The sequence below is a fragment of the Aulonocara stuartgranti genome (assembly GCF_965226115.1).
Source record: "Aulonocara stuartgranti genome assembly, chromosome: 4".
Classification (NCBI taxonomy): domain Eukaryota; kingdom Metazoa; phylum Chordata; class Actinopteri; order Cichliformes; family Cichlidae; genus Aulonocara; species Aulonocara stuartgranti.
This window is the reverse complement of record NC_138942.1, coordinates 20989789-21013660: the sequence shown is the minus strand read 5'-3', so window position 1 is coordinate 21013660 and position 23872 is coordinate 20989789. Positions and strand designations below refer to the sequence as shown.

At 41.7% G+C, this 23872-nt stretch overlaps 5 protein-coding genes across 12 annotated transcripts in view; 1 reads left to right on the top strand and 4 right to left on the bottom strand.

Annotated features, from left to right (window-relative positions):
• Positions 1–11338, bottom strand: part of LOC309704379 (uncharacterized protein) — a 111541-nt gene extending 100203 nt beyond the window's left edge. The window contains exon 1 of the mRNA XM_082529485.1: positions 7732–11338. Coding sequence (XP_082385611.1) covers positions 8247–10040 — 1794 coding nt within the window. The 5' untranslated portion in view covers positions 10041–11338 and the 3' untranslated portion in view covers positions 7732–8246. The remainder of the gene's footprint in view (positions 1–7731) is intronic.
• LOC309704381 (uncharacterized protein) overlaps positions 1–23872 on the top strand; it is a 119507-nt gene that overhangs the window by 42410 nt on the left and 53225 nt on the right. The gene's annotated exons all lie outside the window — the stretch shown is intronic.
• LOC309704378 (uncharacterized protein) lies at positions 430–7738 on the bottom strand. Its single transcript, XM_082529484.1, has 4 exons — positions 5041–7738; positions 4650–4931; positions 3210–4154; positions 430–1747 (listed from the first exon to the last, which is right to left on the bottom strand). The coding sequence occupies exons 1-4, from the start codon at positions 5255–5257 to the stop codon at positions 525–527; spliced, it is 2667 nt and encodes an 888-aa protein (XP_082385610.1). The 5' UTR covers positions 5258–7738; the 3' UTR covers positions 430–524.
• LOC309704277 (E3 SUMO-protein ligase ZBED1-like) lies at positions 12630–14312 on the bottom strand. The gene is made up of 2 exons (XM_082529340.1): positions 13793–14312; positions 12630–13541 (listed from the first exon to the last, which is right to left on the bottom strand). The coding sequence occupies exons 1-2, from the start codon at positions 14293–14295 to the stop codon at positions 13175–13177; spliced, it is 870 nt and encodes a 289-aa protein (XP_082385466.1). The 5' UTR covers positions 14296–14312; the 3' UTR covers positions 12630–13174.
• Positions 20676–22755, bottom strand: LOC309704498 (E3 SUMO-protein ligase ZBED1-like). Its single transcript, XM_082529667.1, has 2 exons — positions 21815–22755; positions 20676–21587 (listed from the first exon to the last, which is right to left on the bottom strand). The coding sequence occupies exons 1-2, from the start codon at positions 22315–22317 to the stop codon at positions 21221–21223; spliced, it is 870 nt and encodes a 289-aa protein (XP_082385793.1). The 5' UTR covers positions 22318–22755; the 3' UTR covers positions 20676–21220.

Here is a 23872-nt window from a genome sequence, read left to right as displayed (position 1 = left end):
TTTAAATAAACATTTCAAACTATTTACAGAACAATCAGCTGTTCTGCATCAAATTTGATGCCACACAAATTATTTGTGCCACTCCAAAAATAATTTCAAATCAAAATCAAATCAAATCACTTTTATTGTCACATCACATGTGCAGGTACATTGGTACAGCACATGTGAGTGAAATTCTTGTGTGCGAGCTTCACAAGCAACAGAGTTGTGCAAAATACAATAATGTAAACAAGCAAAATACAAGAATGGCTACATCTGAAACTAATAAATATATGTACAATATATAATAGTATATGCATTTCTGGATGTGTATACTAAATATTTTTCTACGTGTGTGTGTGTGTGTGTGTGTGTGTGTGTGTGTGTGTGTGTGTGTGTGTGTACACATATTTTACAAATTAAATAGAGTCAACAATAAATAAAATATATAAAAATATACAGAGTTGAGACATGTGCAAAACAGTGGCGTTACTGTACAGTATGGAGTGCATAATGTTAAAGTTCCAGTAGTGAAGCTGAGGTGTCTATGAAGTGTTCAGCAGTCTGATGGCCTGATGGAAGAAGCTGTCTCTCAGTCTGCTGGTACGGGACCGGATGCTGCAGAACCTCCTTCCTGATGGAAGCAGTCTGAACAGTTTATGGCTGGGGTGACTGGAGTCCTTGATGATCCTCCCCGCTTTCCTCAGGCACTGCTTCCTGTAGATGTCTTGGAGGGAGGGAAGCTCACCTCCAATTATCCGTTCAGAGCACCGCACTACTCGCTGGAGAGCTTTGCAGTTGTAGGCGGTGCTGTTGCCATACCAGGTGGTGATGCATCCAGTGAGGATGCTCTCAATGGCACAGTGATAGAAGGTCCTGAGGATGCGGGGGCTCATGCCGAATCTTTTCAGTCTCCTGAGAAAGAAGAGGCGCTGCTGCGCCTTCTTCACTGTTTTGTTTGTGTGTACTGACCACGTAAGATCCTCAGCCAGATGTACACCAAGGAACCGGAAGCTGCTCACTCTCTCCACAGCAGCGCTGTTGATGGTGATGGGGGTGTGTACTTCTCTGCACCTCCAGAAGTCCACTATCAACTCCTTTGTCTTTGCGACGTTGAGTGTGAGATGGTTGTCTTGACACCAGTGGGTCAGGGCGCTGACCTCCTCCCTGTAAGCCGTCTCATCACTGTTGGTGATAAGACCCACCACTGTAGTGTCGTCCGCAAACTTCACAATGATGTTGGAGTTGTTAGTGGCCGTGCAGTCGTAGGTGTAGAGTGAGTACAGGAGAAGGCTCAGTACACACCCCTGTGGAGCACCAGTGTTCAGTGTGATGGGGGATGAGGTGATGCTGCCCATTCTGACCACTTGGCGTCTGTCAGACAGGAAGCTAAGGATCCAGCTGCAGAGGGAGCTGCTCAGTCCTAGATCCTGCAGTTTCCTGTCCAGCTTCGAGGGAACGATGGTATTGAATGCTGAGCTGTAATCTACAAACTGCATTCTCACATACGTGTCTCTCTTCTCCAGGTGTGACAGGGCAGTATGTAGTGTCAGGGCTATGGCATCATCAGTGGACCTGTTGTGGCGGTATGCGAACTGTAGAGGGTCCAGTGAGTCGGGTAGTGCAGAACAGATGAAGTCCCTGACCAGCTTCTCGAAGCATTTGCTTACGATGGGGGTCAGGGCTACAGGTCGCCAGTCGTTCAATGAGGAGATGGTGGAGGATTTGGGTACAGGGACGATGGTGGCCATTTTGAAGCAGGCTGGGACTACAGACAGAGAGAGGGAAAGGTTGAAGATGTGCGTGAACACTGCAGCCAGCTGAGCCGTGCATGACTTGAGGAATTTCTGTCCACTATGAGATAAAGGAGAACAACAGGAGATGTATCACTCCTGTAACACCTGTAACATTCAACAGTCGCCTCATTGTTCTGACACACACAACAAAACTATTGACTACACTACACAAGTTTTGCGCTAAATGTCTCAAATCTCTCACATTTCAATGGTTTGATTTTTGCTCACAGGCTTTTGAACGTTTTCCTTATAAAACGCAGTTTTTACTGTTTCTTTTTGCAGTAAATATAAACAGCGATAGTATTCAGGAAGAAAAACAAACATTGCATATATTTTTAGCATAACTCTGGTTTTACGTGGCCTATCAACACAATTTAAAAACTAGTATAAAGTCCACACTTTTCCATCAATTGATCTGTCTGTCCTGCTCACATCTCCAATGGTTGTACACGGTGTCATTAACGTGGTTTCACAAACACCGGTTTTAGCCTTTGCTGCATTTTTAGGTAAAAGATTGCATGTAACTTTGTTGTTTGCAAAACTTGTGGATACATTTTTAAATTAAAAATTTCTATTTGCATTTCAAGTTATGAAGATATTTTGTTAAAAATGTTTGTGGTGTTACAGTAAAAACGTAACTTTTTTTACAGCTTCACATTGCAAATGCAGAGTACTGTGACTTTGTTGTGTGGAACCGCAATGACATATTTGTTGAAAGGATTTTGCCTGACCTTGAGTTTTGGGATGATGCGATTCCTAAAGTTGAGTGTTTTTTTAGAAACAGTATACTCCCAGAAATACTGGGACAGCAAGTTACGAACATACATGTGTAATGTGATAAAAGGACGACAACATAATGACATTTTGAATATTGTTATGACCTGATGGTAGTCATGAGTTCTGGCTATTGTATTTGCTCTGACGTAGCATTAGAGCACAAATTGTCATTTAATTTTATTGTACATTTAATTGTGTCATTTAAGTGTTGTGTAACACTACACAATGATTAAATGCTATTGAGGCAGCATAATAATACATTGGTGGTTTATTTACAAGATTAGACTTTTAAACAAATAAACAAAATAGATTGCAATCCATCTCACAGTATAATACTGTACAAACTGCCAGCACAATTTGACAGTTGGAGAAAAATATTTCATTTGAAAACATTTACAGACTAATCAGGAGTCAGGACTTAGGTACTACTATTACTCTACCCTGTTCTACTTATCACCAGAGCCAAGCAGCAGATACTGGACACTACTCTTCCTCTCCACCCCCTTCTGTGAGCCGTGACAGTGACAAGACATTTAATTTTTTTTAACTGATTGATTACCACCCACCCCCCTTACTCCAGTGGGACAACAGACTCGGAGAGATTTGATAAGGCACAACAAATTACCCCAATCTTGTCGATCAATGCATGTGTCTCACCTGGCTTTGTGGACATGTTCTCTATTGGCATAGCCCTGCTCTGCAGAATTTGATATTTCCTCCTGACTAAACCTATGACTCGCTCAACATGGATACGCAAATTGGCTATTTTCCTTGTCTCTGCCACTTCATAGGCTGACAGCTGTTTTCTCCCTTTAGTGAATGCCGGTGTCTGTAGTGAAGCACAGTAAAACCCCACATTATCGCCAATATTGAACCCACGATCTGCAAGGACAATATCTCCAGGTAACAAGTTATTTAGGAGGCCACTCTCTATTGTGATCTGCTTATCGCTAACTCTCCCTCCCCAGGCAGAAGATATGTAAGTGACGTAGCCTTGGGGGGCAACACCAATCAAAAATTTTACAGTGTGATGGTGCTTGTAGTTGGACCAAGTTTGAGCTTGTGCAAGAAGATTAGATGGTCTCTCAATAAAGACTTCAAAGCAATCAACAATCACAGCCACTTTACATCCAAATGCCTGTCTGAAACTCAGTGGCATCGTAGCTTGAAGAACATGTCGCTCTGGCCACTCAATTAGGAACTCTAACCTTTTATGAAGTATGTCAATTACTTTATGCCAAACTCTAGAAGCAGTGGACAGAGAAATATTGAACCTGAAAGCTAAATCTTTCAGGGGCAGATTTAGTCTCAGCCTCAGCAAAACTAGTATGAATTGTTCAAATTTGGACAACAAAGACATAGGTCCCGAGGTGATATAGGGCTCGCACAGTTCAAAAATCTGAATTAAAACTAAGAAGTTGGGGAGCCCTGTGTAGAACTTTGTCTTGTCTTCATTTTTTTCAAAAGCCTCCTGGCTGAACTGTGTGTCCAGAGCCTTGCTCCGAAGATCAACCAGCTCTGCTGTGTTCTGTCTCAAAACATCCTCCATCTTCTCGATGTCATCCATCGTCAGCTCTGTCTGGCATCCAGCATCCGCACAGCCTGCAATATAACAGTGGGGGAGCATAATCAGCATAATAGAGGCAACCTCAATTTTTACTCATTTTCACTGTAGGAGTTTTTTTAGTGGGCTATTAGAATCTGGTGTAATGTGTTTAATTCACTATGTTAATTTAATGTAATTATTTTTTTTAATCAACAAAAAAACATGTTGCGTCTAAACAAAAAATATATTTATATGTTTCTCACCACAGAAACCTTACATTACGGATATCTTTACTTATCTGTGAAAGGAGACTGTCTGGAATCTGGCAATATAAGAACCATAGCAGTGTACAAAAACCTGTGGTGTGTGCCTGACGGTAATAAGTGCCACTTTTTCTTTTTTTCTGAATAAAATGGTATGGATTTACTCTGTGATTAAAAAAAATCACAAACATGTAATATGTAACTTGGACCATAATCATTACAGATAATGGCATCTTTTTCTCTTTGACATGATTCTTGTTTGTTTTACATCTCAGCACAATATCTTACCTGGATAAGTGAATGTCTCATTCACACTGAAGTCTTCTGGTTGTGGATTCTCAGCTGGAAGCTGCAGTTCGGGGTTCTCCACTGTCACTAGGCTCAAATCCGGGCTCTCAGCCGTCTGTTGCATATCCAAAATCGCCTCTGCACATCGATGCTGTTCTGCCTTAAGCTTCATTCTTTTCTCTCGTTTGAGAACTGATTCCGATCTGGGTTTTCGTTCGTAGCCGAGATTGACCGTCGGAGCCCAGTCCTCCGACTCGTCGTCATCCAAAGCACTTGGGCAGCCTATAGTCCCAATCAAGTCAATATTAGACTACTAACTTAAAAGCACTAAGTAAACGAGAATTTAACGACAACCTAATGCTAATAAGTTCGTTTGCAAACATAACATTACCTCTGACGAAGTGGTCGCTGCAGACACGGGCATTGGCAGACTCTGCTCCTCCCAACTGTAAACGTAAATTTAAAATCCATTTTTTCCTACGTTTTTCGGTTAGAATTTTCCATTTTTCTCCTCTTCGTTGGGCTATTTTTGGTACCCTAAAATACCGTTTATCAGTTTCTCTGGTCGACCTACTGGAGCATCCGTAAACACAACAGGACATAGGCATTTTGCGTACTGTCTGTCTGTGATTTTGCGCTTATCTTTTTCACTTGGGGTTAATTTTCTACGTAACATGAGCTGAGAAGCAGCAGCAACGCTAGGCTAATGCTAGGCTAACAAGCTGGCTAGCTAGCAAGTTCAAAACCTGGTTCTAAACTGAAAGAAGGTACAAAAACAGTTTACTTCCAAGCCAGAGTATCACGCAAAAAATCACAGAAATTATCTCTTGAGCTCAAGCTGCTCCATCTGAACCCAGGTTTGCTCAAACTAATGCAATAAAAAAATGTGGGTGCCATGAACATGCAGACTGATCTGTGCAAAGTGAGGAGGATAGCAGTGACATGGCATTTTCAAACCATATCTTTTAAAAGCCTGCACTGAGAAGCAAAATTTCTAGCTTACTTAGTTTTTCCAATTCAAGACAACTCAAATAAACTGGGTTGATCAGCTTTTTGAATAAAAACTACTGGTAACTTATTTAAACAAACTGATAAAAATTGAGTTTAGTATATCCTTACATTTTTTTAATTAAACACAATGTTAGATTTTACAGTGTACATGATAATGGAGTGCTGCTGGAATAAAATAATAAAATCTTTATGTTTCTTGGGGCTTAAATTGCAAAATGTGAACAAATGCCTAAAAACGTTCCAGAAGCTCGTCGTCCAAACTGCAGTGTAATTATAAAACAGAAAACCTCTGTTAAATAACAGAAAATGCCCTATTTAATTATTTTGTGTGGACATATTCTCAACAAAAACATTTTTATATTTCATAACACTTTACAGATATTTTTTAAAACTTTATTAATCCAGAAGGAAACTTGTGTGGTCAGCATTTACTTTATAAAACTAAATACTGAATACAAAACGTATTAATAAATAATCATTACATTGAAATTTTCTTCAGGAAATGCATTGTCTAGTTCTATAAAATCGTGAGTTTTTTTCAGGTTTAAGGCTGGCAGTTTGCTATCACACACAACACTGAATAATAATTAAATACGTGTTTTTAAATAACACAAAATTCAAGTCGTTCTTTCATAAAAGTCTTTTTTTTGTTGTTTTGCTGTGATAGAGCTCCTGACCCAGGCCAAGCTGGCTCTCTAGGAAGACAAGGAAAAACTCCCAGGTGCCAGATGATGGGAAGAAACCTCGGGAAAGTGTGCACAAATTCCACTTGACAACACAATAAAACGCAACATAGCACAAAAGGTCACGGAGGATCTCATAACAAGGACAGAGCAGGACGAATAGGACAATCACAGGAAAGGAACAAAATCACGAAAAAATTAACGGAAAGGACAAATAAGAAGGGGGTGCCATAACAATAGAAAAATAAGGATGGATAATGGAAAAGACATTACAGAAGGAGGTGCCAGAAAAATAATAAAAACAAAAAAAGCCTAAGCTAACACAGGACAAACATTAAAGATACTGAACAAAAAAACCCCCAATAAAACAGAAATCCCAAGAGTGGGAGGAGACACAGCACACTATAAAAGGAGGGGCAGAGAAGAGTTTCTTCATTTTAATTTGGCCAGCGACGCATGTGCACACCCTGAAGAAGGCACAGCCCAGCCGAAATGTAGCTACAGCCATGCGTCAGCGCTAAAAAGTGTTTTTGCTTGTTGTTTTAGTTTGTTATTTTTGGGGGGGGGGGGGTTTCTTTTGATGTTTTTTTCATTTACATATTGATTTACTGGCCTAAAAATTGGAATATCATAAATTTATAACCTAAAAATTGGATAATTTATGGATAAAAACAGTTTAAAAGCCTAAAAATTGGAATTAAAAATGACACAGACTAAATTCATTGAGAAATCAAATTTTATTAAAACACAGTTAGAAACCTAAAAAAACAGGACAAATAAAACACAACTTTGGTAAAATTAAACATAATTTGGTACTTACCTGAACCTGAAAAAGAAAAGGACGGTACTTACCTCAATTCGGACCTGGGGATTGCCGGATACGGTAGATGGGATGGCGGGTCTCGGGAAGGGTCATGGTGCGGAGCGTGCACCTACTCCTGCCCTCCTTGTGCAGGGAGGAATTTCCATTCCCCTAACCTAACCCACCCTAATAGCGATGGGATTTCCGGCTCTTTTTAGAGATCCGGCTCTTTTGGTTGGGCTCACTAAAAAGAGCCGGCTCTTTCGGCTCCAAACCGGCTCTTCGGGTTGTTTTGTTGCTTTAATTAATTTATTATTAACAATAATATAAAATTATGCACAAAAGGAATTACTAGCGTAAAAAAAAGTGGTTTTATTCATATATGTTTATATATAAATATATGCGGTGGCCCCTAGAGACAAAACACGTACAAACTTCAAAACACATTTCTAGCATGAACTGAACTTCCAAAGCAGAGCTACTAGATCACTTAAATTACACAATTAAAAGCATGTGTGTATTGTTTGTGTATTTATACACACGCACTCATATATATCCAAATAATTAAAAAAAAAAGTTCATTTACCTGTTACTACCACACACCAAATCCGGTCGTTGGTACTTGCTGGCTTGTGTAGCCACTAGGTAACAAAAGCTCAACACTGCGCCCAGCATCCTGGAGCACTTCTGTTGTCTTTTGTACGTGTTTTGAGTTTTTACGTGCTTCAGAGTTTTTACGTGCTTCAGAGTTTTTACGTGTTTTGGAGTTTGTATGTGCTTCAGAGTTCATACGTGATTTGAAGTTTGTATGTGCTTTGTCTGTAGGGGCAACCGTAAATATACTTTTTATTCACTTCACATAAAATGTAATAAATAAATCATATAATACAAAAATCAAATATTCACATTTCAACTTTTAACTATTTAAATTTTCAGCTTTTTCCTTTTACAAATTTAAAGTGAAACAACACAAAACACTGCAAACCACAAAACAATTAAATATAGATTAAAATATGAAAACAAAAAGAAGATGCATATTCTGCTGTCTTTTCTGTGGTTTTCCTGCTCTGTGAATAGAGGGAGACAAGATGAAGTATACTTCTAATGGCCTATTCCAATTGGTGGTAATACATCATAAGAATTGAGGAAAGGTGGTGTTGATGGAGACTCTGGGGAAGGCCTTCGTCTGCCAGGGTGTTTTGGAGCCACTTGAATAAATTTAGTTTGCACTGGAGGTGGACGAGGTTTAATCTGTGGAAAGATCTGAGACGGAGTCGGAGTCTCCCCATAACATCTCCCCATCACGCCTCTATGGACCAACGGTGCGAGCTTTTGTCCTTTCTGTTTTTCTAATTTAAGCTGGAGTTGAACGTCTTTCACTCTAGATTTTAGATGACCTATCTCTTTTTCTTCATTGCCAGCTTTTCTGATCATCTGGTTCACTGGTCCAATGAGCTCCTGTTTTTGTTTGAATAAAGCGTATTCGGAAGACTTTACCATATCATTGTACTGCTTTTTAAATGATTCCAGCTCCCGTGTTTTATCTAGTAAAGCTGCATCTAGATCCTTGCATCTGGTACGTAGACAGTTCAGCTGTTTTTCAAGAAACTCCTTCGTTGTTCCAACAAAGGGGGTGCCTTCCACTCCGTCTACGTATTTCTTTTTCAAGTAGTGGAACATATCCCTAAATTCCACCTTTTCTTTTCCTCTCAAGTGACCTGCATGTGGAAATGCCTTTTCAAAGGACAAAACGCACTGGCACAATTCCTCTTGGAAGTAGCGCTCTTTCTTCTCCAGCCAATTCACTTTGGATATAAATCTTTCCCGTTGCTTTTTTGTGGAGCGCAGTTTCTCTTCCAGCGCCACCTTTTCAGCCAGTGCCTGATTGTGTGCCGCTTTTACTTTGTGCCGGTCCACTGCTGTCTTTCTGTGGTTTTCCTGCTCTGTGCTTAGGGCCTTTTTGACGTCTTCAATTTTCTTTTTCAAAGAATCAACTTCGTCTTCAAGCATAGCCTTCATTTTCTTTTCCAAGGCCAGAGCTCTAATATTACTCTGGCATTTCTGCTTGATCGCCATATTCTGGGCCTTTTGGTCGTCTATCACTTTGCCCATTTGACCTTTCTCCTCTGTTAATTCTTTCATGTTTTTAACCATAAATTCATTTTCGTCTTGTAACTGTGTATTATGCCACAAAACACCGTCAATCCAACACTGCGAGGATTGACGTTCTTCCTCGCGTTCCTTAACCGCATTGACGGTCACACCTCTACTATTTTTTACTGCCGTCTGCAGCTTTTCTATTTTGGAGTCATACATGTTGATCACCTCTTCTAACTTCCTGTCTGCAGCATTTGCTTTGTTTTCCAGTTTTTTAGTATTTTCCTGGTAAAACTGCTGCATCTTATTTTTTTCCTCTTTGTGGCGTTTCAATAATAATTCAACAACTTGGCTGTTGTGAAATTGCTGACGTGCCACCTTTTCTTTCTCTGTTTCCAGCAGTCCTTGCAGGACTTGGACTTCGTCCTCGTGTTTTTCTTTAAGCTCAGCCAGAGTTTTCTCCGTCTCTGCGCGGAACTTTACCAGAGCTTCGTGGTCATCTTTTATCGAGTCCAACCTGTCTGCGATGTTTGTCCTGTCATCCAAGACCGAACCCAGCAGCTTATTATTCTGCAAAAGTTCATTGTTTTCTTTTGTTAGATCCTCGATCCGTTTCTTATTGACTGTATGCAGGTTTTTGAAGTAGTCAAGCTCAGTTTTGAGCTTTTCAACCTCGTCGATCATTGGCTGCAGTCTTTGCTCGAACTGTCTGGCATATGTTTCTTTTTCTTTTTCACTTTTTTTAACCATTGTTTTCGAGAAATTAACATTTCTGTCTTTGTTAGCTTTCGAACTCATTTCTGCTTTTTTATGTGCTGTATCACTCCAACAAAACGATAGCTTAATGAATTCCCTTTGACAGCTGTCCTCTATTTATAGACTTGAACATCAAAGGATGAAAGGACTGTCACTATGACATCACCACGTTCTGTGACGTAACAGGGCTTTGGAGCGTGATGTCACGGGGGTGGGCGTGGAAAGGATTTTGGGGGTCTAAACAAAGCGTGTCTTTTTTTTTTAAAACTTTATTTAACAAACAATGAGTATACAACATACGAACAGATGAAGTATACAACAGAACATGAACACAAAAAGCCAAGGGTGAAAGAAAAAGGTAACAATTATAAGAATACACGCAAAAATTCACATACATATATTGTTGTGAGAGCCTTTTTGTTGGTGCAGTCTGATATTGATTGTATGTGCATGTGCACATCCTTAAAATAATGACAGAAATATGGTGTTTTGTTAGTAAACTTACATTTATGGATAAAAAATTTAGCTAAAAGTATTAAGAAATTTATCATAAAAAACATTTCTCATACTTCTTGGGGAACTTAAAGAAACAGAATAAAACATTTTCCCATCGTAAAGAAAACTCCCTTAAAATATGGACAATAACAAAGCTGCTAAATTCCTTCCAGAATCTCTGTGTAAAAGAACAGTACCAAAAAAGATGTGTCACCGTTTCTGGATGATCCCCACAGAAAGTACAATTAGTATTTATGTCCCTTTTGAATTTGACCATGTAGTGACTGGCTGGATAACATGTATGTCGAATTTTAAAAGAGACTTCTTTCACCTTATTTACAATCAAATATTTATGGGGGACCATCCAGACTGTCTTCCGCTTGATATCTGGAACACTGATTGGAAAATTATATAGTGCAATAAAGTCGTTGTAAGTAAGTAGTTGTCCCTCTTTACTAACCAGCTGAGCCACCAATAGGATCCCATTTTGGAGCCAAGTTTCCAGGAAAAGTGATTTATTTTTCTATAAAATATCTCTGTTGTTCCAGATAAGGTATTTGTGAGGTGAGAAGTTGTGTTTATAAATGAGGGTCCACGCTAAGAGGACCTGCTTATGGAAGGATGAAAGCTTTACAGGGACTTTCTCAACATTGTAATTACAATTTCAAATAAAAGTAAAGCCACCAAAACGAGAGAAAATGTGGTATGGTATAAAGTTCCAGATAGAGGTAGGGTTTTAAGAAAATGTTTGGCCCAATTAATTTTGAAAGTGTTATTTAAAGTAGAAAAGTCTAAGACGTTAAGCCCACCTGATTCGTACTTATTCATCACAACAGTTTTTCTAATATAGTGCGTACGGTTTTTCCATATAAAATTAAAGAGCATACGGTCAATATCTTTACTACTTTTCTTATCCAGATGTAAGGAGAGAGCAGCATATGTTCATCGGGATATCCCTTCAGCTTTAGTAATTAACACTCTACCTTTCAAAGACAAGTCCCTTGTTCCAAGATGGCGCCGCCGCGTATGGATGCCCCGGTGCTTCAGTGCGTTACTTCTGTTTTGTTTTTGTGCATAACTTCTGTGTCTGGGCACTCCTCTGGATATTCTTACACTAGAGAAGAGCTTCTTAACTACAGGACTACAACACCTGTGGATTTACTTCCAATATTTGTCGCATCTGCGGCAGATTTACTGCAGACTCTGATCAGGAAAGTGAGACGCCGAAAGCGAGGAAAGCGAGCCGGCGCACTCGTGCGTCTGAGGAGACGCGGACTGCGAACTGCTCTTCCTGGGATCTTCCTTTCCAACGTACGCTCACTCAGGAATGAGATGGACGAGCTGGCCCTGATGAGAAGCATGAACAGAGACGTTGCCTCCTCCTGTGTCTTGTGTTTTACGGAGTCGTGGCTCTGTGAGGACATCCCGGACAGCGCGCTCAAGCTGGAGGGCTTTCATCTGCTGCGCGCGGACCGGCAGGCCTCTCTCTCTGGTAAGACCACAGGTGGACGTGTCTGCTTCTACATTAATAGTGGCTGGTGCACAGATGTAACAGTGATTGCTCAGCACTGCTCTTCCTCTCTGGAATACCTTTTTATTCACTGCAAACCGTTTTATTCTCCGCGGGAGTTTGCTTCATTCATCTTGGCCGCTGTTTACATCCCGCCAGATGCGGATGCGCAGGCAGCTCAGTGCGCACTCGCGGAGCAGATACTGCACATGGAGCGGACATTCCCGGACTCTCTCATCATTGCTCTTGGGGACTTTTACAACACCCCCCTCCTCACCCCACACAAAAGAGGATTTCACACCACCTCCTCCCACCACAACCCTTCATATTCATGAAGCAGATGCGAGGAAGCAGTTTAAGAGTCTGAATGCTCGGAAAGCTCCCGGCCCAGACGGTGTGTCTCGTCTACTGGACGCAGCCGGAGGGTTCACTTGGTTGTTTGCTCTCAATAGAAGCTGAGCGCGTCTCCGTGTCTGTGCTGGTAAACGATACTGAGTCCCAGTGCTCAGTAAACTGTACACCTGACCGTTATTCTCCCACTGAATCCGGTGTGTCCACGGTCCAACACGTGCTCAACACGATGGTGCTGACCGGTGCCCAAACACACCAGAACACCAAATAAGTAAAATAACACAAACACGAACTTCTCCATGGCTCGTCGGGATGGCAACTGCTCCAAAAGTGACACATGAAATAGGCTGACATTTGAGTTTGACACGGGAGGTGAGGGGGTGTTTTGAATATGCTTGACTCCGTCACGAGGTTGCGCACAGCATCACCGGCAAGGGGGCTTGGTTTGAGAGGTTTTTGGCATCTGTGATGTGATTTACAACCATCCACCCATGTACAGCAAGAAGCCGCACTCACAACCGTGGGCATCAGCAAGTTGGTGAAATTTAAACAAAACAAAACAGCATTCCATCTGAAACTCTCTTATTGTACCCAAAATACAAATTTTAGTGATTACATGTGGCTTCATTAATTATGTTCAAACGGATGAATACATAACGCAAGTAATAACTTTATGATCAGTCAGTGAATGAAGGAGCTCAAGAGTGCAAATATAGTTGCAATAAAGTGACAAATATGCCCTTTTATGTCAAACAAAGACCGAAATAAGTGGCATCAGTGTGAGGATGAGAATGAGCGATCCAACCTCACACTGCAGATATCAGGGCAAAGCACAGTGGGGGGGGGTTGCAGTCTTCTTGGCTGGACCTTCTTCTGCAGTGTGTGATCTTCTAGGAGAGTCTTCATGCAGCATGCCTGCCAGTGTGGTCCACACTGCTTCTCTGTCAGTCTTGGGCACACTGCGTAGGTCTTTAAAACGTGGGTCCAGTGCAGTTGCGATCTGGAGCCATGCATAGTTGGTATGTTCCTGGCGGGAAGCAAGGTCTTCCTTAAACTTCTCTTTAAACCTCACCACATATGCAGGGTCCTCATCAGTTACTTCCATGACACGGCGCAGGTGGCAGAAGGCTGGTAGAACTACAGAGCAGGAGACGTAGGCCTCTCCTCCCAGCAGTTCAGTCACATATCTGCAGTGGAATACACACACACACACACACACACACACACACACACACACACACACACACACACACAGAGAGAGAGAGAGAGATAAGACAGCAAATTAAAAAAAGCTTTTTAATACTAGGTAATATTAATAAAATATTTGATTTCATTTATTTTTTAAATAAGACATTTTCATAATAACAAAACTGATTTAAGATGTATGTTTGATACATTTAATCTAAACCTACAATTATGGTCACAATGACAGGCTCACCTGCAGGGCTCTAGAAGTGTCTCCAGTCTCTGGAGTTTGTCCCACTCTGGAGGCGTCAGGAGGACAAGTTTATGCTTTTGTTTATCCAGAGTCGCGGTTACTGCAGTTTGGTTGCGGATCAAGCGCTTCACCATCTCCAGCGTGGAGTTCCAGCGCGTAGGCACGTCCTGGGCCAACGGCTCCTGCTTGCGCCCCAGTGACACCTGCTCTGCGTTCAGCTCTGCTGTGTTTGCTGGGCTGTGCTTAAAATGGCCAACAATTTTGCGGCATTTGGCCAGCGCAGTGACAAAGCCACTGTCTGCGAGACTCACTGTGATGCATCTCTGTAGAATGTGCGCGGTACACGGCATGTGATTGAATGGCATGATGCGAGCCGCGGCGATCATATTGCGCGCACTGTCCGTGCCTACTGTTGTCACCTTCTCCTCAATTCTCCACCTGCGAGCAACAGTCTGGAACTGCTCTGCACAAGCCTCCGCAAAGTGCCGCTCTTCCGTTTTCATTATAGTCAGCGCAAAGGATGTCAGACCCCAGGCTTCAGTGATTAAATGCGCAGTAACTCCCAGGTAATTGTCATTACTCAATGATGTCCAGTGGTCTCCTGTCAGAGCCACGCATTCTGTGTGAACTAAAGCCTCTTCTTTTTTCTTTTTCTCCGTTTCATACAGTTCGTGGATTCGAATTGTTATTGTGCTTCTCGCTGGGGGCTTGTAGGACGCGTCCTGAGATGCAACCTTTAAAACATCCGCAAAGCCCTTGTCCTCCACAATGCTTAGCGGTCTGCAGTCCTTTGCTATCCATTTGGCTATATTGTCGGTCAGTTTGTCCAAAGAAGACTTACCGAGTGGCCTGCGTTCACTAAGAGTGGTCTGACGCAGGCCGGGTGAAGCTGCTGCCCCGACAAACGCGTGTTTGGCATTAAGGTGGTATTTTAAGGTCGAATTTGAACGGTGAAATTGAAACTCTTTACTACAGTGAGTGCAAATTACAACGCGTTTGTTTATTGTCCCATCTATGTTCTTCTTGTATTTAAATTCCCCATCCAGAAGGCCATCCGCTTCCTGCTTCTCCATTTTCAGTGGCGCGGTAAACAAATCAAGTGGAATTATGGGAGCGACTTATCTGCGTGTTGCGCTAAATAGTTAAATATTCTAACGTAATTAATTCCAAAATTTAATTATCGCAATTAACGCGTTAATTTCGACAGCTATAAATATAATATAATATAATATAATATAATATAATATAATATAATATAATATATCATGTTGCTATTTAATGTTTTTTGTTCGTGTTGCAGCTGCTCTGTGAGCCAAGCTTTCGTTGTCTAAATTCAATGGCAATATATCTCTGCACCACACGATGGCGATAGATTCTCACAGACAGTCTGTGCTCTGCTTCCGCCACCAGTCATCTTTAAATCTTTTTTTTAATTCAATGAAACCTTTATTTAACTGTCCATCTCGCGGCATTACTTAAAAAAAATCATATTTAAATACAAAGAAGATTAAATACATGAACGACAGTAAATTGATAAAATAAGAGCAAATAAATATATTTACAAATGATAGCAACATCAATGGAATAAAAGCATGAACAGCAGCAGAAGGAGAAAGAGGCCTGTATCTACATTATTACTCTGGCAGCTCTCAGTCTCCATACAGACAGGACACGTTGCAGCGTAATTGCAGACAGGTGCGTGGGCCTGAGCTCCGCCCAGGCAGAATGACGAGTGGAAGAAAGCAGCAACACAATAAACATATGTAGCCTTGCGGAGCCGGCCGGGCAGACACCGAGACAGAGTGCAACGATTTTATACGTGACAACATACACAAAAAAACACACACAACAAAAATCAGAATGTGTTTGTGATTTGGATTTTTATTTAAAGGTGAAACCTTTTTTCTTTTCTTGTTTTGCCAGATTAGACATTTTGATTCATTTCATTTAGTTTTTTTGTTTTACTTTGATGCTATAATAGATGTTTTTAAAATGTAGTCATATTTAATACTATATTGCATCATGGCAAAACAACAGTCTCCTCAAGCTGCTTTATACTGTAAGGTAAAAACACTACAGTAAAAGCCAGAAAACCCCAACAATCCAATGATCCCCTTTGAGCAAGCACTGGGCGACAGTGGGGAGGAAAAACTCCCTTTAGGAAGAAACCTCCGGCAGAACCAGGCTCAAGAAGGGGCGGCCATCTGCTGCGACCGGTTGGGGGTGGGTGGGCAATCTCAGTCCACGAGGGCCGGTGTCCCTGCAGGTTTTAGATGTGTCCTCGAACCAACACAGCTGATTTAAACGGCTAAATTAGCTCCTCAACATGTCCTGAAGTTCTCCAGAGGCCTGGTAACGAACTAATCATGTGATTCAGGTGTGTTGAGCCAAGGTGAGATCTAAAACCTGCAGGGACACCGGCCCTCGTGGACTGAGAATGCCCACCCATGATATAGGGAGACAAGATGAAGTATACTTCTAATGGCCTATTTTAGCAGTTAATTTTTAACAATCAACTGGTGGTAATCCATCATCAGAATTGAGGAAAGGTGGTGTTGATGGAGACTCTACAGGAGGATTCACTGGGGAAGCCATACCTGCACTTCTGCCAGGGTGTCTTGGACGTACCTGAATAAATGTAGTTTTCCCTGGAAGTGGACGAGGATTAATCTGAGACGGAGTCTCCTCAGAACATCTCCCCATCATGCTTCTATGGTCCAACGATGCCAGCTTTTGTCCTTTCTGTTTTTCTAATTTAAGCTGGAGTTGAGCGTCTTTCACTCTAGATTTTAGATGACCTATCTCTTTTTCTTCATTGGCAGCCTTTTGGATAATCTGGTTCACTGGTCCAATGAGCTCCTCTCTTTGTCGGAATAAAGCGTACTCGGAAGACTTTACCATGTCATTGTACTGCTTTTTAAATGATTCCAGCTCCCGTGTTTTATCTAGTAAAGCTGCATCTAGATCCTTGCATCTGATACGTAGACAGTTCAGCTGTTTTTCAAGAAACTCCTTCGTTGTTCCAACAAAGGGGGTGCCTTCCACTCCGTCTACGTATTTATTTTTCAAGTAGTGGAACATATCCCTAAATTCCACCTTTTCTTTTCCTCTCAAGTGACCTTCATGTGGAAATGCCTTTTCAAAGGACAAAACGCACTGGCACAATTCCTCTTGGAAGTAGCGCTCTTTCTTCTCCAGCCAATTCACTTTGGATATAAATCTTTCCCGTTGCTTTTTTGTGGAGCGCAGTTTCTCTTCCAGCGCCACCTTTTCAGCCAGTGCCTGATTGTGTGCCGCTTTTACTTTGTGCCGGTCCACTGCTGTCTTTCTGTGGTTTTCCTGCTCTGTGCTTAGGGCCTTTTTGACGTCTTCAATTTTCTTTTTCAAAGAATCAACTTCGTCTTCAAGCATAGCCTTCATTTTCTTTTCCAAGGCCAGAGCTCTAATATTACTCTGGCATTTCTGCTTGATCGCCATATTCTGGGCCTTTTGGTCGTCTATCACTTTGCCCATTTGACCTTTCTCCTCTGTTAATTCTTTCATGTTTTTAACCATAAATTCATTTTCGTCTTGTAACTGTGTATTATGCCACAAAACACCGTCAATCCAACCCTGCGAGGATTGACGTTCTTCCTCGCGTTCCTTAACCGCATTGACGGTCACACCTCTACTATTTTTTACTGCCGTCTGCAGCTTTTCTATTTTGGAGTCATACATGTTGATCACCTCTTCTAACTTCCTGTCTGCAGCATTTGCTTTGTTTTCCAGTTTTTTAGTATTTTCCTGGTAAAACTGCTGCATCTTATTTTTTTCCTCTTTGTGGCGTTTCAATAATAATTCAACAACTTGGCTGTTGTGAAATTGCTGACGTGCCACCTTTTCTTTCTCTGTTTCCAGCAGTCCTTGCAGGACTTGGACTTCGTCCTCGTGTTTTTCTTTAAGCTCAGCCAGAGTTTTCTCCGTCTCTGCGCGGAACTTTACCAGAGCTTCGTGGTCATCTTTTATCGAGTCCAACCTGTCTGCGATGTTTGTCCTGTCATCCAAGACCGAACCCAGCAGCTTATTATTCTGCAAAAGTTCATTGTTTTCTTTTGTTAGATCCTCGATCCGTTTCTTATTGACTGTATGCAGGTTTTTGAAGTAGTCAAGCTCAGTTTTGAGCTTTTCAACCTCGTCGATCATTGGCTGCAGTCTTTGCTCGAACTGTCTGGCATATGTTTCTTTTTCTTTTTCACTTTTTTTAACCATTGTTTTCGAGAAATTAACATTTCTGTCTTTGTTAGCTTTCGAACTCATTTCTGCTTTTTTATGTGCTGTATCACTCCAACAAAACGATAGCTTAATGAATTCCCTTTGACAGCTGTCCTCTATTTATAGACTTGAACATCAAAGGATGAAAGGACTGTCACTATGACATCACCACGTTCTGTGACGTAACAGGGCTTTGGAGCGTGATGTCACGGGGGTGGGCGTGGAAAGGATTTTGGGGGTCTAAACAAAGCGTGTCTTTTTTTAAAAACTTTATTTAACAAACAATGAGTATACAACATACGAACAGATGAAGTATACAACAGAACATGAACACAAAAAGCCAAGGGTGAAAGAAAAAGGTAACAATTATAAGAATACACGCAAAAATTCACATACATATATTGTTGTGAGAGCCTTTTTGTTGGTGCAGTCTGATATTGATTGTATGTGCATGTGCACATCCTTAAAATAATGACAGAAATATGGTGTTTTGTTAGTAAACTTACATTTATGGATAAAAAATTTAGCTAAAAGTATTAAGAAATTTATCATAAAAAACATTTCTCATACTTCTTGGGGAACTTAAAGAAACAGAATAAAACATTTTCCCATCGTAAAGAAAACTCCCTTAAAATATGGACAATAACAAAGCTGCTAAATTCCTTCCAGAATCTCTGTGTAAAAGAACAGTACCAAAAAAGATGTGTCACCGTTTCTGGATGATCCCCACAGAAAGTACAATTAGTATTTATGTCCCTTTTAAATTTGACCATGTAGTGACTGGCTGGATAACATGTATGTCGAATTTTAAAAGAGACTTCTTTCACCTTATTTACAATCAAATATTTATGGGGGACCATCCAGACTGTCTTCCGCTTGATATCTGGAACACTGATTGGAAAATTATATAGTGCAATAAAGTCGTTGTAAGTAAGTAGTTGTCCCTCTTTACTAACCAGCTGAGCCACCAATAGGATCCCATTTTGGAGCCAAGTTTCCAGGAAAAGTGATTTATTTTTCTATAAAATATCTCTGTTGTTCCAGATAAGGTATTTGTGAGGTGAGAAGTTGTGTTTATAAATGAGGGTCCACGCTAAGAGGACCTGCTTATGGAAGGATGAAAGCTTTACAGGGACTTTCTCAACATTGTAATTACAATTTCAAATAAAAGTAAAGCCACCAAAACGAGAGAAAATGTGGTATGGTATAAAGTTCCAGATAGAGGTAGGGTTTTAAGAAAATGTTTGGCCCAATTAATTTTGAAAGTGTTATTTAAAGTAGAAAAGTCTAAGACGTTAAGCCCACCTGATTCGTACTTATTCATCACAACAGTTTTTCTAATATAGTGCGTACGGTTTTTCCATATAAAATTAAAGAGCATACGGTCAATATCTTTACTACTTTTCTTATCCAGATGTAAGGAGAGAGCAGCATATGTTCATCGGGATATCCCTTCAGCTTTAGTAATTAACACTCTACCTTTCAAAGACAAGTCCCTTGTTCCAAGATGGCGCCGCCGCGTATGGATGCCCCGGTGCTTCAGTGCGTTACTTCTGTTTTGTTTTTGTGCATAACTTCTGTGTCTGGGCACTCCTCTGGATATTCTTACACTAGAGAAGAGCTTCTTAACTACAGGACTACAACACCTGTGGATTTACTTCCAATATTTGTCGCATCTGCGGCAGATTTACTGCAGACTCTGATCAGGAAAGTGAGACGCCGAAAGCGAGGAAAGCGAGCCGGCGCACTCGTGCGTCTGAGGAGACGCGGACTGCGAACTGCTCTTCCTGGGATCTTCCTTTCCGACGTACGCTCACTCAGGAATGAGATGGACGAGCTGGCCCTGATGAGAAGCATGAACAGAGACGTTGCCTCCTCCTGTGTCTTGTGTTTTACGGAGTCGTGGCTCTGTGAGGACATCCCGGACAGCGCGCTCAAGCTGGAGGGCTTTCATCTGCTGCGCGCGGACCGGCAGGCCTCTCTCTCTGGTAAGACCACAGGTGGACGTGTCTGCTTCTACATTAATAGTGGCTGGTGCACAGATGTAACAGTGATTGCTCAGCACTGCTCTTCCTCTCTGGAATACCTTTTTATTCACTGCAAACCGTTTTATTCTCCGCGGGAGTTTGCTTCATTCATCTTGGCCGCTGTTTACATCCCGCCAGATGCGGATGCGCAGGCAGCTCAGTGCGCACTCGCGGAGCAGATACTGCACATGGAGCGGACATTCCCGGACTCTCTCATCATTGCTCTTGGGGACTTTTACAACACCCCCCTCCTCACCCCACACAAAAGAGGATTTCACACCACCTCCTCCCACCACAACCCTTCATATTCATGAAGCAGATGCGAGGAAGCAGTTTAAGAGTCTGAATGCTCGGAAAGCTCCCGGCCCAGACGGTGTGTCTCGTCTACTGGACGCAGCCGGAGGGTTCACTTGGTTGTTTGCTCTCAATAGAAGCTGAGCGCGTCTCCGTGTCTGTGCTGGTAAACGATACTGAGTCCCAGTGCTCAGTAAACTGTACACCTGACCGTTATTCTCCCACTGAATCCGGTGTGTCCACGGTCCAACACGTGCTCAACACGATGGTGCTGACCGGTGCCCAAACACACCAGAACACCAAATAAGTAAAATAACACAAACACGAACTTCTCCATGGCTCGTCGGGATGGCAACTGCTCCAAAAGTGACACATGAAATAGGCTGACATTTGAGTTTGACACGGGAGGTGAGGGGGTGTTTTGAATATGCTTGACTCCGTCACGAGGTTGCGCACAGCATCACCGGCAAGGGGGCTTGGTTTGAGAGGTTTTTGGCATCTGTGATGTGATTTACAACCATCCACCCATGTACAGCAAGAAGCCGCACTCACAACCGTGGGCATCAGCAAGTTGGTGAAATTTAAACAAAACAAAACAGCATTCCATCTGAAACTCTCTTATTGTACCCAAAATACAAATTTTAGTGATTACATGTGGCTTCATTAATTATGTTCAAACGGATGAATACATAACGCAAGTAATAACTTTATGATCAGTCAGTGAATGAAGGAGCTCAAGAGTGCAAATATAGTTGCAATAAAGTGACAAATATGCCCTTTTATGTCAAACAAAGACCGAAATAAGTGGCATCAGTGTGAGGATGAGAATGAGCGATCCAACCTCACACTGCAGATATCAGGGCAAAGCACAGTGGGGGGGGGTTGCAGTCTTCTTGGCTGGACCTTCTTCTGCAGTGTGTGATCTTCTAGGAGAGTCTTCATGCAGCATGCCTGCCAGTGTGGTCCACACTGCTTCTCTGTCAGTCTTGGGCACACTGCGTAGGTCTTTAAAACGTGGGTCCAGTGCAGTTGCGATCTGGAGCCATGCATAGTTGGTATGTTCCTGGCGGGAAGCAAGGTCTTCCTTAAACTTCTCTTTAAACCTCACCACATATGCAGGGTCCTCATCAGTTACTTCCATGACACGGCGCAGGTGGCAGAAGGCTGGTAGAACTACAGAGCAGGAGACGTAGGCCTCTCCTCCCAGCAGTTCAGTCACATATCTGCAGTGGAATACACACACACACACACACACACACACACACACACACACACACAGAGATAAGACAGCAAATTAAAAAAAGCTTTTTAATACTAGGTAATATTAATAAAATATTTGATTTCATTTATTTTTTAAATAAGACATTTTCATAATAACAAAACTGATTTAAGATGTATGTTTGATACATTTAATCTAAACCTACAATTATGGTCACAATGACAGGCTCACCTGCAGGGCTCTAGAAGTGTCTCCAGTCTCTGGAGTTTGTCCCACTCTGGAGGCGTCAGGAGGACAAGTTTATGCTTTTGTTTATCCAGAGTCGCGGTTACTGCAGTTTGGTTGCGGATCAAGCGCTTCACCATCTCCAGCGTGGAGTTCCAGCGCGTAGGCACGTCCTGGGCCAACGGCTCCTGCTTGCGCTCCAGTGACACCTGCTCTGCGTTCAGCTCTGCTGTGTTTGCTGGGCTGTGCTTAAAATGGCCAACAATTTTGCGGCATTTGGCCAGCGCAGTGACAAAGCCACTGTCTGCGAGACTCACTGTGATGCATCTCTGTAGAATGTGCGCGGTACACGGCATGTGATTGAATGGCATGATGCGAGCCGCGGCGATCATATTGCGCGCACTGTCCGTGCCTACTGTTGTCACCTTCTCCTCAATTCTCCACCTGCGAGCAACAGTCTGGAACTGCTCTGCACAAGCCTCCGCAAAGTGCCGCTCTTCCGTTTTCATTATAGTCAGCGCAAAGGATGTCAGACCCCAGGCTTCAGTGATTAAATGCGCAGTAACTCCCAGGTAATTGTCATTACTCAATGATGTCCAGTGGTCTCCTGTCAGAGCCACGCATTCTGTGTGAACTAAAGCCTCTTCTTTTTTCTTTTTCTCCGTTTCATACAGTTCGTGGATTCGAATTGTTATTGTGCTTCTCGCTGGGGGCTTGTAGGACGCGTCCTGAGATGCAACCTTTAAAACATCCGCAAAGCCCTTGTCCTCCACAATGCTTAGCGGTCTGCAGTCCTTTGCTATCCATTTGGCTATATTGTCGGTCAGTTTGTCCAAAGAAGACTTACCGAGTGGCCTGCGTTCACTAAGAGTGGTCTGACGCAGGCCGGGTGAAGCTGCTGCCCCGACAAACGCGTGTTTGGCATTAAGGTGGTATTTTAAGGTCGAATTTGAACGGTGAAATTGAAACTCTTTACTACAGTGAGTGCAAATTACAACGCGTTTGTTTATTGTCCCATCTATGTTCTTCTTGTATTTAAATTCCCCATCCAGAAGGCCATCCGCTTCCTGCTTCTCCATTTTCAGTGGCGCGGTAAACAAATCAAGTGGAATTATGGGAGCGACTTATCTGCGTGTTGCGCTAAATAGTTAAATATTCTAACGTAATTAATTCCAAAATTTAATTATCGCAATTAACGCGTTAATTTCGACAGCTATAAATATAATATAATATAATATAATATAATATAATATAATATAATATAATATATCATGTTGCTATTTAATGTTTTTTGTTCTGTTGCAGCTGCTCTGTGAGCCAAGCTTTCGTTGTCTAAATTCAATGGCAATATATCTCTGCACCACACGATGGCGATAGATTCTCACAGACAGTCTGTGCTCTGCTTCCGCCACCAGTCATCTTTAAATCTTTTTTTTAATTCAATGAAACCTTTATTTAACTGTCCATCTCGCGGCATTACTTAAAAAAAATCATATTTAAATACAAAGAAGATTAAATACATGAACGACAGTAAATTGATAAAATAAGAGCAAATAAATATATTTACAAATGATAGCAACATCAATGGAATAAAAGCATGAACAGCAGCAGAAGGAGAAAGAGGCCTGTATCTACATTATTACTCTGGCAGCTCTCAGTCTCCATACAGACAGGACACGTTGCAGCGTAATTGCAGACAGGTGCGTGGGCCTGAGCTCCGCCCAGGCAGAATGACGAGTGGAAGAAAGCAGCAACACAATAAACATATGTAGCCTTGCGGAGCCGGCCGGGCAGACACCGAGACAGAGTGCAAAGATTTTATACGTGACAACACACACAAAAAAACACACACAACAAAAATCAGAATGTGTTTGTGATTTGGATTTTTATTTAAAGGTGAAACCTTTTTTCTTTTCTTGTTTTGCCAGATTAGACATTTTGATTCATTTCATTTAGTTTTTTTGTTTTACTTTGATGCTATAATAGATGTTTTTAAAATGTAGTCATATTTAATACTATATTGCATCATGGCAAAAAAACAGTCTCCTCAAGCTGCTTTATACT

What these genes read in the sequence shown, in the direction of transcription:
- LOC309704378 (XM_082529484.1), bottom strand. Translation starts at nt 5,257, where the DNA reads ATGCCTATGTCCTGTTGTGTTTACGGATGCTCCAGTAGGTCGACCAGA. An exon ending in TGAGACATTCACTTATCCAG is followed by an intron (nt 4,155 to 4,649) that starts GTAAGATATTGT and finishes GTTATATTGCAG; the next exon opens with GCTGTGCGGATGCTGGATGC. An exon ending in GAACATGTCCACAAAGCCAG is followed by an intron (nt 1,748 to 3,209) that starts GTGAGACACATG and finishes CTCTGTCTGTAG; the next exon opens with TCCCAGCCTGCTTCAAAATG.
- LOC309704277 (XM_082529340.1), bottom strand. Translation starts at nt 14,295, where the DNA reads ATGAAAACGGAAGAGCGGCACTTTGCGGAGGCTTGTGCAGAGCAGTTC. An exon ending in ACACTTCTAGAGCCCTGCAG is followed by an intron (nt 13,542 to 13,792) that starts GTGAGCCTGTCA and finishes ATTCCACTGCAG; the next exon opens with ATATGTGACTGAACTGCTGG.
- LOC309704498 (XM_082529667.1), bottom strand. Translation starts at nt 22,317, where the DNA reads ATGAAAACGGAAGAGCGGCACTTTGCGGAGGCTTGTGCAGAGCAGTTC. An exon ending in ACACTTCTAGAGCCCTGCAG is followed by an intron (nt 21,588 to 21,814) that starts GTGAGCCTGTCA and finishes ATTCCACTGCAG; the next exon opens with ATATGTGACTGAACTGCTGG.